Here is a 13,704-nt window from a genome sequence, read left to right as displayed (position 1 = left end):
GTTCATCTGTCTTTAACCGCTGACCACCTCTCTTTGCCTCTCCGTTGGTATCTTTGACTTGGGGAAATTTCATCCCATTCCGTGTTAGTTTAAATTTTCTGATAGCACTCCTGGCAACTTAATCCATATAAATATAAATACAATATCTTCTACTGACTTTTGCCAGCAATTTATGTTATTTTTGAATGAATAAATTGGAATTCAATGTCGGAATTTTATCAAAATGACCACAATTTTGCTTATGACAACTAAAAATCATTTTGGAACATCTGACATCCATAAAAACCTATATAGAAGTAAAATTAAAATAACACTGGAAGTGAAAAACAGATGTTAAAAATAATTATTGGAAGTCTATAGAGAGAGGAGTCTCTAATATAAAAATTATTATTGACCAATCTTGCAAGATGTGTTTAGTAGGTATTTTGGGTAACTCATCTTAGATCTTTTTATTCAAACTTCAATAAATGCAACCAACTGCCCAATGCTGGCAAACATAATGAAAGTATAAAAATGGAACGGAAGGAAAGTGTTTAAAAATGTACTGTATATAGTTCAAAAATGATGACATTAACATTGGTACCCATTAAACACTTTCAAACTATAGTTCAGATCCTGGTACAAGGCTAATTTTTCCCAGATCTCTTGATGAAACATATACAACAAGAGGAAGTCTCTCGCTCAGATTGCAAATACAGATGTATTCTCGTACCATGGTTTCTAAGGACTGGAGATTTCCCTCTAGCCTGCTCTTTATTTATTTTGGAAACATTAACAGAAACACAAGTGGATATGTAAGAAAGGCGGTTCCAATTAATAGTACTCATGGTTTACAGGGTAACCGCTTTATAGTTTTTACTGAACTGTCTACAACTTGAGCACTTAAGAAAACCGACAAAACCAAATCAATTTCATGCCACTGTGTACATACATTCTCTTATTCAAGAAGTATGTGCTGAGTGCCACTCAGTGCCAAACCCAGGTCCAGCCTTCAAGGAGCTCACAGTCTAGTAACAGAGACAAGAAAATTGGAGATTTAATAGTATATGATGATAGTTGTGATAAAGTGTTCGTAACCTCAGTGAGTCAAAACAGATTTCACAGGGAACTTAATGTCTAACATTAAGTGGAGATGATCACTCCGGACAGGTACAACCTGCTCAGAGAACTGCCAGGAGCTCTAGCAGGGTGAGCACAGAGCTCAGGCATCAGGGCCAGGAGGTGGCCAGAAGCACCTCACATTTTGTGGTATAAGGACTGAGCATCCTCTGTGCAGAGAGAGGTGTGGAGTCAGAGTCCTGTTGCCTGTTTACATCATCATTTGTCCTATGCTCCATCTCGTGGAATGACACAACTTTTAACAACTGAAAACTGCACTGCCTTGCCGCATGTATGTTTATTTGCACAACGACTGTGAGAGCAAGCTGGGTCTACCATGCAGTGGATGTGCTGTATCTCCTCAATGTGGGAAATGCAGGGTTCTGAAAGGAAAACGTCGGGCCAGATTCTCAGGCTTTCTTTCTTTGCCATCTGCTTATGAAAGTACACGTTACAGAATGCACAACACAAAAGTTTCCATCTTCTTCCTCATCTGGAAGTTTTATGTGAAATTTTCCCTTTTTTCTTTTCTTTTTTTTTCCCCTTCACTTCCAAAATCACAGGTTGCCCGACAGGATTAGCAGGTTCCAGGTTCCAACGCAAGCCATCTTTTGATTGCGACTGCAGTGATTGAGTCTAGGAGGAAAACACAAATGAATTCTCAGCCCTGGGATTGAGTGACATTTAATAAAAAGTACTATTTGTTTAACCTAATTGTTATGTTTTTTGAATCATAAAACGCTGAGCATTATGATGGCTGCCAGGTTATATTATCTACTACTTGATTTTAAGAGATGTCTGTGGGATTTATATGTAAATTGTAAATTGATGTTTTCTTTTTCTTACCTATACAACAGAAAATAAAGGGTTTCAGAATTTTTATATCACTGGATATCCTGGCAATGAAATATTAAATGGCGTTAGGAGAAATGTGTTTTCTACGGGGGGAAGTACGATACATTATAAACCTCTCCATCACTCTAATCAGGCTTCTGACATGAAAATAATAGGGCTGCACAGGACCACGTCTGCTCCCATCCCAAGCGCGGGGCTCTAGGTAAAGACATAACACAGAGGGGTTAGTCAGCGGAAAGTGGAGAGGTGCCTTTTGGAGAGATGTTTGTTTGAATATTTGTATTTGCTTTGCAAGACTAAGCAGCACCCTTTGGTTAATCATGAGGACGTTTTGGCATCTGTCACCTGAAGTGTGTGACTCACCCAGATTCTGACTCAATAGGTGGAAAAAAGACTAACCTGCTCACAAAATATTCATTTCATGGGTGAGGAGTTCTGCGAATTACCATTTTACTCTACTCTCTAATGCTCTGAACATATTGCACAAAGAGCTCCATTTTGGCTTTCATTTTCACTTTCTCTTAGTTTTCTCTTATTTTCCAGGACATGTGACTCTACCTCCTTAAAAGTGAAGTGACTGTGAAAATTGATTGTACCTTCTTACGTGACTAATTTTGACCATCCCTTACAGCTGAGAATCTCATGCAATGCTTTGGATGTTCCATCAACGACACTCTAAGTCCATGAGGTTTCACAGGCCGTGCTGTTGGGGACTCACCACAGCTCCGGGTTATCCCACCATCAACACTGCCAGGCATCCACCTTGCCACTGGGGTTCAAACTCAGTTCATTGAGAAAACTATCTTGACCCCAAGAGTGAAAGTTTAGGTCAATACTGAAACAGTCAGTTACATACTTGTTGGTGCAATGTGCAGAAATAGTAACTCAAAAGAGAAATCAACCACAGCAGCTCTCCATTCATGGTGAGGGGTGGGGTTTACGGTATAGAAAATCAAGGTGTTTGAGATGAGTGAGGCTTTGGGCTGACAGATGCTCATTCAGCTAAGCATCTGGACTGTCTGGGTTGCCCTTCATGTCCACACCCCCTCGTACTGTGCGTTTTAGCTGCCTCTGAACTTTCATATACTGACTTTCCTCCAGCACATTGTCAACCTTTCCTACTTGCTACACTCAGGGTCTATTCTCCTAACTTCCTCCACTTTTCCTTCTGTTTCTACACTGATGTAGCTTAGGAAACAAAATAATCAACTGGACTTGAGAGGCTGATGTTCTCCTAAAATAAGGCAGGAAACTTGGAGCCAGGTCTTTGTGATATAACAGAGGCTGGCTACCACCCACATGAATGAGCTTCATGGGGAAATTAAAGTACTGCTCTCAGCAGTTTTTATTTACTAATTCCTGTTATGAACGATGTATAAACGTGGACCTAAAATACGAGCTAGCTAAAGTGCTCCTCACTAATAGAATAAATAGGGAAAATGAAAGGGAAAATCACAGCCAGCTAGTAGAGAAATAAGCTGTAGCACCTTGCTTAATGCATGTATATAGGTTTTCAAACAGGTTTAATCGATTTCAATTTTGAAACTTTGAAAGTGTTATGGCAGCATCTCATGTAATATTATTTTACAGGTGATTGGACTGACACAAGATGTATAATTTTTTCTATTATTTGTTTATACTATTTATTATAATGTAATTGTTATTGTATTTTATATTACTATTTATTTAACATAATGATAACATTTGTTTACAAAGTCTACAACTTTTAAGAACGAGACACAACCTATCTCTTAATGGCACCAAATAATCATTTCCACATAGTCAATGTTATTTGAACAAATGAATAAATAAACTCTGGAAAATAATCACAAAAGCAGTCTCCACCATCTCATCAGTACTGGGAAGTTCTGTGAAGCTGCCGGGGGCACTAGCAGGCAGACACAATGCCATCATAAAAGATTCCCTGTTTTTTCAAGGGATAGGTTTTACAACCAATAATTAAAAGATTAGGACATTCCATCTCTTGTCACCGTGAGGTGGAACCCTGCTGTTCTAGGTTTTCAGTAACACTGAGTCATCAACAAAATTCAAGATTCAGAATCCTCTCTATGAATCTTGATGTATTAAAGCATTTACTTGTAAACTAATGGCAAATACTTATATTAAATTTACATAAAATATTAGGGCAGTTAATCGGGTCTTTCTTTCCAGTCTACTCACCTGAGATATGGGGCAGCTTGAGAGGTTTCTGGAGATGAGGTTAGGCTAGGGACAGATTCTCAGAAATGATCTATGCAAAAGACTGTGGAATTATAGTGTCATTTTTTTCAATCCTATCAAATTTGCTACTGAATATATTAAAGTATGGAAAGTTGAGAGATATCAAATGTCACTAAATAAAAATGAGATCAGATTTACCATTTGGAAGGTTGTGTCATCATTTGGTGGCTGAATTTTTTTGTTGTTTTTGTAATTTCTGCCCTCTCCAATCTAGACTACTTAACCTTCTTTTGCCCATTGTAAGTTATCATAGCCCGTAAATTTGACAACTTCATTAAAATCCTAAACGAGGACACTAATATTTGGCCCGTTTCTTCTGGCTCATATTTTTTGTTCTAGAAATCATCTCTCTTTACCTGTGAATACCCATTTTACTCTCCACTATTCCCTAAGGTTAGCTTTCACTCCAATACACATTTACAATTATAAAGTTACTTTATTTCCATTTAGATTGCTCCTGGTCTCCACAGAGACAGCAAAGACTTCAAATGCAACAGGCTGTTTAGCAGAAACAGCTATTTTCTTTTATATAAATTTAGTTCACTCAGTTCAGTTATTTTGTCTTTAAAAATATACTGCTTTGAAAAAATGCAAACAGAACTGTGCTTGATTCAATTATTTCCATTGGCACATAAAATTTAATGTACAGATATAGCACCAGGTCCTTTTAGTGGCTTTGTTTAAATTGTTATAAAAAGAGACTAAGACTTTTTTAACAAACAATTTCAGAAATACAAAAATCTAGGGCACAATACATAGCACTTTATGACCATACAACTATATATATATATTCACCTATCCTGCTAATGGGCGTTCTGTTTATTTCCATTGTTTATTATTATTTAAAAATTACTACATCTCTTTACTGACCATTACAAATTCTTCTTCTGTCAATTGCTTATTCTTATCCTTCATTTTTTTTCCTTTTCTGGTATTTTCTTTTTGATTTATTAGACAATTTAAAATAGTTTGATTACTACTTCTTTCTATGTTATATGCACTGTCAATCTGTTCTTCCCTTCAATGGCTGGTTTGTTGTTTTTACCACAAAACATTTGGTCAAGTATTTCAGAGGTTACACTCTATTTATATATTTATTGCCCTTATGACTTGTGCTTTTTCTTTATGGCCTGATTTCGATAACTCTTTTCTCCCTCACAGACCTAAAGAGCTTTTTCTATATTTTCTTCTACAATGTTGAAGTTTTATCTTTTACATTTAATTAGGTAAAATTTATATTTTATTTGTTGTGAGCTATAGATCTACCTTTTCCATGTGGATATCCAATTTCCCAGGAATATTGAAAGAGAAGCAAGTCTTTTTCTTCTTCTCCTCCTCCTTCTTCTTCTTCTTCTTCTTCTTCTTCTTCTTCTTCTTCTTCTTCTTCTTCTTCTTCTTCTTCTTCTTCTTCTTCTTCTTCTTCCTCTTCTCCTTCTTCTTCTTCTCTTTTAATATACAAAAAGATCTAACAAGATCCCTAGGACAAATCTGATGTTAACTGAATTAAGTGGATTAGTATTAAATCAACTGGCCCAATAATTACAGGAAGGCATTATAAGTCACTAGGAGCCCAAGGAGAGTGAAACTTCATGCCTCTTTGGGTAGTAGTACAGGGACTGACTATACTCCTTGCTCCCAAGGGACAGAACATTCTCTAGGTTTTCATTCCTGACTCAGTAGCACTCAAAGCTTTTCTTAAGGTAAATTAAAGTTATGGAGAAAGACATCACTCTGTAGCCACTGTTTTCCAAGATTAGCATTCCAGGCAGCATCTAGGGAGCCAGCAAAGATTCTGTCCTGTCTACCATTTTCCCATGAATGACGTCATAATAGAAATTCCCTGTCTTATTGCCTTTTTCTGTTGTGGTAACAAAAGATCACAAACTGGGTAATTTGTATAAAAAATGTTTATTTAGCTCATAGTTCTAAAGGCTGGAAGTCAACAGTGCCAGCATCTGTGAGGGCCTTCTTGCTGCCTCACCTCATGGCAGAGGGCAGCACATGGTGAAAGCGGGAGCAAGAGAGCCAGGGAGAGCTCACATGCATAACAATAATGCTCCTGTGATAATAAACTCACCCCTGTGATAGCAACATTCATCCCATCATGAGAACAGAGCCCTCATTCATCCCTTCATCTCATCATAGGGGCAGAAGGATTAAGTTTTAACACATGAACTTTTGGGGGACTCATTCAATACATAGCACTCCCAAAATATTCACTAAGAGTGAGAGTAAACTGATTTAATTTCAGACTGTTCTTGGCAGTCCAAAAGTAGAGCTTTCCAAGTTTTATAATAGAGAATTAAAATGATAGAAAAATATTCTTAAAAAAAAACTGCAGAAGAAAGCTAGAAAATCTGAAGATGAAGTTTTTTTTAGGCATAAAATACATGCAGTTAATAGACAATGGAGACATGCTAAGACTTGAAAATGTGCTTTGACATTCTTAAATTGTCTAAGGGTTTTGCAACAAAATAACTTACCAGTGTCAGGGCATGATAGAATATGAGTTCCTAATGAATTTAGGCCTGGGTTTCTGTGACCCAAGTTATGCTGAAGAAAATGAGAGACACCCCCTTTTAAAAAACTGTGCATAGCCTGAGGCCACTGCAATTACTTAATCCCTTTGGAAAATTGCTTAAGCCTGGCACGTTTTGTAATGGACTTTATCTCTTCACTACCGAAAGTCATAAAACGTAACTTAAGCGAGGAAAGAAACACAATTGATAATTGGATATTTCAAAGGGATCAGCATTTTAAAAGAGTAGATATGCATTAGTATGCTATATCTGACATATGACATGAAAATGACATATACAAGATAATTTTGTTTCTACTATTGTATATATCTTACACATTTTGTATTATAAAACATTTTGAAAATATGTATATATACACACACAAATATGTAGGAAAATAAAACTAAATATTATCAGGAAGTTTATTTCTTGATGATGGGAATTTGAGTGTTTCATTTTTTACTTTATTTCTGTTGTTATACATTTGGTATTTTCCACATTTTGTTCAGTGATTTTGTATTACTTTTGCAATGATAGACATGATGTTTGGAGGCAGAAAAAATAAAGGAACAGGCAAGAAGCGTTCCTTTGAAAATTCTAAATGCAGTAGGCACCTGAAGTCAAAGGGTTCTCCATCACTGAAAAACCAAAGCTACCCATATCAAAGAAGCCTGGGCGTTTCTGCCCCCTACTGTCCACCTCCAGTAACTGCCCAGTGAGTCTCCGCCTTTTGTTAGCAAGAGTCTAAGAATCTCCCGGGACGCTTGCTCTTTGCGAAATTAGGAAATCTTGAGCTACATCCACAGATAATCTGAGGCTGGATACCCTCAGACTTTACTCTAAGAAACATCATCAAAATTAAGTTACATGACCTGATCACAGCTACAGCAATAAAATCAGAAAAAATATGGACATCATAATTAGAAACACAAATAGAAAAGCAATGAGATTTCTTTCAGTTTTAAAAAGTATATTAGTATATAGCATAATATAGTATGTATTGAAATAACATATACTTAAGGGTATACAAATATATGCTTAGTACATATTGCCTGTATTAATAATATCAATACATTACCTTTTGTACCTACGTATGAATGTATGTTTTTGTATTTAAGCAAGTGTAGTTTTATATTTGCCTATGTAGTTGTATATATGTCTAGTGCATGGTATAGTGTGGATGTGTGCATACGTGGTATGCATATATGATATATATAGTACACACACCCAGAGTCCTGCATGTAGACACACACAGCCATGCATCATTTAACAATGGGGATATATTCTGAGAAATGCATCCGTAGGTGATTTTGTTGTTATGCAAACATCATAGTGTGAACTTTCACAAAACTAGATGGAAGAGCCTACTACACACCTGCTGCTGCTCGACAACAAACTTGTACAGCATGTTATTGTTCTGAATACTGTAGACAATCGTAACACCATGGTATTTGCATATCTAAATGTAGAAAAGATACAGTAAAAATACAGCACAAAAGATAAAAATGATGCACCTGTGTAGGACATTCACCATGAATGCAGCTTTCAGGACTGGAAGTTGCTCTGGGTGGGTCAGTGAGTGACTGGTGAGTGGATGTGAAAGACTTAGACGTCACTGTAAACACTGCTGTAGACCTTCCAGACACTGTACACTTAGGCTACACAACATGTACACAAAAAATTTCTCTCATCAATAATGAATTAACCTTAGCCCACCATAACTTTTTGTTACAGTATAAACTTTTCACTTTGTTTTAACTTTTTGACTCTTGTAATTACACTCCACCGAAACACAAATCCACTGTACAGCTGAACAGAAATATTGTCTCTTTTTGGCCCAGTGCAGTGGCTCACTCCTGTAATCCCAACACTTTGGGAGGTCAATGTGGGTGGATCACGAGGTCAGGGGTTCGAGACCAGCCTGACCAACATGGTGAAACCCCATCTCTACTAAAATACAAAAATTAGCTTGGCGTGGTGGCGGGCGCCTGTAATCCCAGCTACTCAGGAGGCTGAGGCAGGAGAATTGCTTGAACTCAGGAGGCGGAGGCTGCAGTGAGCCAAGATCGTGCCACTGCACTCCAGCCTGTGCAAAAGAGTGAGACTCCATCTTAAAAAATAATAATAACAATAATAATAATAATAATGTTGTCTCTTTTTATATCCATATCCTATACGTGCTCTTATATTTTTTAATTTTTTAATTTTTAAACTTTTTTGTTAAAAACTAAAACACAAACCACTATAGCCTACACCGACACAGGGTCAGGATCATTATCAGTGTCTTCCACCTTCATTTCTTGTCCCATTGGAAGGTCTTCAGGGGCAGTGACACGCATTAAGCTGGCATCTCCTATGGTGACAATACCTTTTTCTGGATAGCTCCTGAAGGAAGTGCCTGAGGTTGTTTCACAACCAACATTTTAATAATATATTGACATAAAGAGTACAACCAAAACTAACAATAAAAAGTACAGTATAATAAACTAATAACCTAATCATTTATTATCATTGTCAAGTATTATGTGCTATACCTAACTGTATGTGCTATATTTTTGTATGACTGACAGTGTGATAAGTCTGTGTACACAAGCATCACCACGAACACAGGAGTAATGCATTTTGCTACAGTCTTACAATGGAGACTGCCTGACTAGTGGGCAGGAGTTTGCCAGCTCCATGATAATCTTGAGAGATCACCATGGTATATGTGTTCCTTTGTTAAGCAAAATGTTGTTACGCTGTACACAACTGGATGTACTTTCACAAATAATGCTGCATTTGTCTTTTTAGAAATTATTAAGACCCTAACCTGTGATTAACATCTGCATTTTAACTCTAAAGCTGATAAAAGCTTTTCCTCATTTTGAAGTTATTTGAAGTTCCAGGTTTTTTAAAAGGTGACATACCTAAGTTCTTAAAAACGATTATTTACTAAATTCAACCTTTCTTCTGAGCTAGGTTTAATATTGTAAAATCTTCTGCTCTACAGTCTCACAAGCAATTTATTTAAAGTCAGTTAAAGACATTGAAGCCAAATTCCTTTTTAAAATATGCTCTCAGTTGCAATTGGACACAGTTACATGTGCCTCTTTGAAGGAAAACATGAGGACAGTGATAAATACAGTGTTGACTTACCCATAACCAAATAGAAATAGCTGCATCAACAGTCCGAGCCCAGGAACCAATAGGGCTGAAAAGAAAACAAGAAAATAATCATCAGTTTGGCAGCAAATCCACTGTCACTATATTCCCTGGCAGTGGCCTTCGGCCTGCAAAGCGCTTGTCAATAATGGCTTCTTTGTTTTCTGAGACGTCATCTGTAAATACTGAAATATTGAAACCTAGACCAGGATTTTGATACCATATTCTTAAACCTGTTTTGAAAACCTGAGATAATTGCTTTAAAAATGAGTTCACCAATCTGTTATTTAATTTAGAAATACATTGGATGAGGTCTTATAAGTCAAGCAGAAACTTGTTTTTTGTTTTTTTTTTTTTTGGTTTTTGCTTGTTTGTTTGTTTGTTTCCTGAGATGGAGTCTCGCTCCGTCAACAGGCTGGAGTGCAGCAGGCAATCTTGGCTCACTGCACCCTCCACCTCCTGGGTTCAAGCAATTCTCCTGCCTCAGCCTCCCAAGTAGCTGGGACTACAGGCGCGTACCACCATGCCCAGCTAATTTTTGTATTTTTAGTAGAGACGCGGTTTCACCATGTTGGCCAGGATGGTCTTGACCTTTTGACTTCGTGATCCACCTACCTCGGCCTCCTAAAGTGCTGGGATTATAAACCTCAGCCACCATGCCAGGCCGAAACTGGCCATTTTAAAACATACACATTTGTCCCTTATGTGATGTTCTCCTGGTGCTGAATCTGTCTGCCATTCCCAGACTGTGGAGCTACGGCATGAAGTTCCTGAAGTCATGTCTAGGATGGGCTTGGTATCCTATATTCTTCACAATTGATGCTCTAACCATAGCATGAGATGCTGTGAAGAGCAGATGAGATACATAATGTGAAAAGGCTATGCAATGAGTGAAGACCCATCTAAACAACTGATACCAAAAGCTTCTCACTGCTTCTGAATTGGAAGAATTAAGAAAGAGGTGGATGTCAGCTTTCTTTGCTTCCCTAGTTAATTCACTTTTGCTCAAACGTCTGGTGAAATGTGACTCTTGTGTGTGTATTAACTGCAAAAGTGTCACAAACACTGCCTTCCACTATTCCTCTGTGGAGCACACTTAACAGTAAAATTTTAATCTAAAAATTGGTCGTGTCTTTTTTATGCAGCTTTTTGGATTGGCTCACAGTTTGCCTACATTTCAGTCTTGTCAGTTGAGAATAACACATTTCAAGGGACACTCTTGGAAAACACCTTTGATGGAGAGGTTGATTTTTGTAACCTGTATACCATAGTCAGGTACTCTTGGCTCTTAGTACAAATTAGACATATAACAGAAAATTCTATTCCATTACTAGAACTCTCCAGAGCCCCCAAATCAGGGTCCCTGACAGAAACTGCATCACTAGGGGACATAACCACCCTTAGAACTTGGTGCCACGGGGGTGAGGAAGGCATAAATACCACGCCCTGTGCTAATATCTCCCACCTTCCACCTACCACATGGGAGCCCAGACACTACTATCTATAGAAATCAGCTTCCCTGACTGAAAAATTACATAGAAAAGGTGAAGAATTAATGCAGGTGAACAAAAGGCAGTAATAAGAAACCCAGCACACCCATCATGTCTACTTTACAGCTGTTTATAGGCTTCCATAAATCATCCAAGAAGGTGTGCCTGACACCTTGTAGATTTCCTGAAAGATTTCCGTTCTCTGCACCCCTCTGTCTGCCTCTCTCCCTCTCTCTGAGTCTCATCCTCCTCTTCATTCCTTTCTCTTCTGCCCCTTCCCTCTCCATGCTATCTCTTGCTCTTCTCCCTTCCTTCCCCTCTCTGTCTCTCCCCATCTGCTGTCCCTCCAGCTCCCTCCAGCTCCCTCCAATTGCATCACTGGACTGGACCCATCAATAGACACCAAGGGGGCAGGCGCGGTGGCTCACGCCAGTAACCTCAGCACTTTGCGAGGCTGAGGCAGGCAGATCACCTGAGGTCAGGAGTTAGAGACCACCCTGGCCAACATGGTGAAACATTTTCTCTACTAAAAATACAAAAATTAGCCAGGTGTGGTGGTGCACACCTGTAATCCCAGCTACTTGGGAGGCTGAGCAGAGATCACACCTCTGCATTCCAGCCCGGGAGACAGAGTGAGACTCCGTCTCAAAAAATATATAGACGCCAAGAGTCCACTGTGGGTCAGGCTCTGTGTCTGCTGCCAGGGGGTCTCAGGGTCAAATGTTAGTATTCAGTGGCAGGGAGAATAAGTGACTTGATGAACAAAAGTCATATTATGGCAACTAAACTACTTTACATGTTGGAAAACAGCCAGATTTTGCTTGTATTACTCTTAAGAGATCCAAGTGTTTTTGTGAACAACATAGCCAAGAATACAGTGATGCAACATTTCCTTTTTAGCTAATGTACCACAGGTGTATACCAGATAGGAATATGTATATAAGGTCACTTTATAATCTGTATTTGGCAATGACTATGCAAGTAATTGTAGTTTTGATATGTATTGATCACCCCAGCAGTGACCTCTCCTACTCTGTGGCCATGCGTGGATGTGTGAACTCTGTAAAGCAGGAGTGAACTAAAAGCATCAGGGCTGGCTGCTGGACTGGCTTCCTCCACTCCTTTTGTGTTTCCTTTTCTTTCTTGCAGAAGAGCCATCCTCTGGCAGGTATGTGAAAGAACTGCCCATGAGGAGTCAGAGGCTACCTTGCACACCTCGCAGCTCTGCTCGCCGGGGGTGGCTTTGCAGGCACACAAGCCCCTCTCCCAAGCCACCTGCCAGGAGTCCCATGAGGAACACGCCACAGCACCTGCATCAGAACCCCATGGGTTTGCCTGTCACATGTTTTTCTCCTGATCTGTGGCTCACAGGCTTGGCGTGACCCAGCCTCCTAGATTTCCCCCTCAGTGCTATTTGCAGTGCCCCCAAGCACTTCCCTCCACTCCAGTCCCTGAGTGCATGCCAACGGCCCTATTTTCAGCCACCCTTCTCCATGCCTCTTGTCTGTCTCTAGCTGACAAGCAGATTATCTCTTGTGTCCACTTTGTTTGCCAATGTATTTTGGCACCATTGAATTCCAACGCATGAAGTAAACTAAACTGTGTACAACGCTGAGCACACACGTGGTTTGGAGAGAAGCCCTTGTCAGGATCCAAAATGTTCCCAAGTCTTGTTGATATTTGGGTCACTGCAGAGCTCTGAGTCCCCCTTCCTTTTTGTCTTCCTCCCTTCAACTCATTCTCAATTTCTCTCTCTGAAACCAAGTGTGAACACATTTATGCATTCAAATAGAGGCATACTGTTCATGCTTATATTTTTCTGTAACCATCATATCTAATAAATACTTACCATCCAGGAAGAAATGTTGTTGTGCAATAATAATATGCTAAAGGATGGCAAGTCCGTTATCATATTTTTGTAACAATATTTCCTTTACTTGTCACACACACACTTGATGGAAAACTTCAAAAAGTTAGTTTATAGCAGTCTTTTCAGAAAACAAAACTGAATAAAATCATTAAGCATCGTTCAAAACAGCAGTCCCCAATATTTATAGTAGCAGAAACCTATTTTTTTCCACGGATGTGGTAGGTGGGGGATGGTTTGGGGATGAAACTGTTTTATCAGGCATTAGATCCTCATAAAGAGCACCGTCTAGATCACTCGCTTGCGCGGTTCGCAGTAGGGTTTGCGCTACTGTGGGAATCTAATGCCGAAGCTGATCTGACAGGAGGCAGAGCTCAGGCAGTTGTGCCCACTTGTCCACCACTCACCTCCTGCTGTGAGTCCCTAACAGGCCACAGACCAGTACTAGTCTGCATCCTGGGGGTTGGAGAATCCTGATTTAAAACATCCT

General features: G+C 39.0%; 1 protein-coding gene and 1 long non-coding RNA gene across 2 annotated transcripts; one reads left to right on the top strand and one right to left on the bottom strand.

The window, feature by feature from the left end:
• Positions 1 to 711: 711 nt before the first annotated feature.
• LOC115900452 lies at positions 712 to 10,700 on the bottom strand. The gene is made up of 3 exons (XR_004060134.1): positions 10,473 to 10,700; positions 8,245 to 8,371; positions 712 to 1,734 (listed from the first exon to the last, which is right to left on the bottom strand). It is a non-coding gene; the product is annotated as an uncharacterized LOC115900452 (long non-coding RNA).
• LOC115900451 lies at positions 6,079 to 13,206 on the top strand. The gene is made up of 4 exons (XM_030941279.1): positions 6,079 to 6,958; positions 9,671 to 9,674; positions 11,003 to 11,132; positions 12,497 to 13,206. Exons 1-4 carry the CDS (start codon positions 6,854 to 6,856, stop codon positions 12,702 to 12,704), a joined length of 447 nt encoding a protein of 148 aa, XP_030797139.1. The 5' UTR covers positions 6,079 to 6,853; the 3' UTR covers positions 12,705 to 13,206.
• The last annotated feature ends 498 nt before the right edge of the window (positions 13,207 to 13,704 follow it).

This window comes from Rhinopithecus roxellana, chromosome 11, assembly GCF_007565055.1.
Source record: "Rhinopithecus roxellana isolate Shanxi Qingling chromosome 11, ASM756505v1, whole genome shotgun sequence".
NCBI classification, from domain to species: domain Eukaryota; kingdom Metazoa; phylum Chordata; class Mammalia; order Primates; family Cercopithecidae; genus Rhinopithecus; species Rhinopithecus roxellana.
This window is presented reverse-complemented; position numbering and strand designations above follow the sequence as displayed.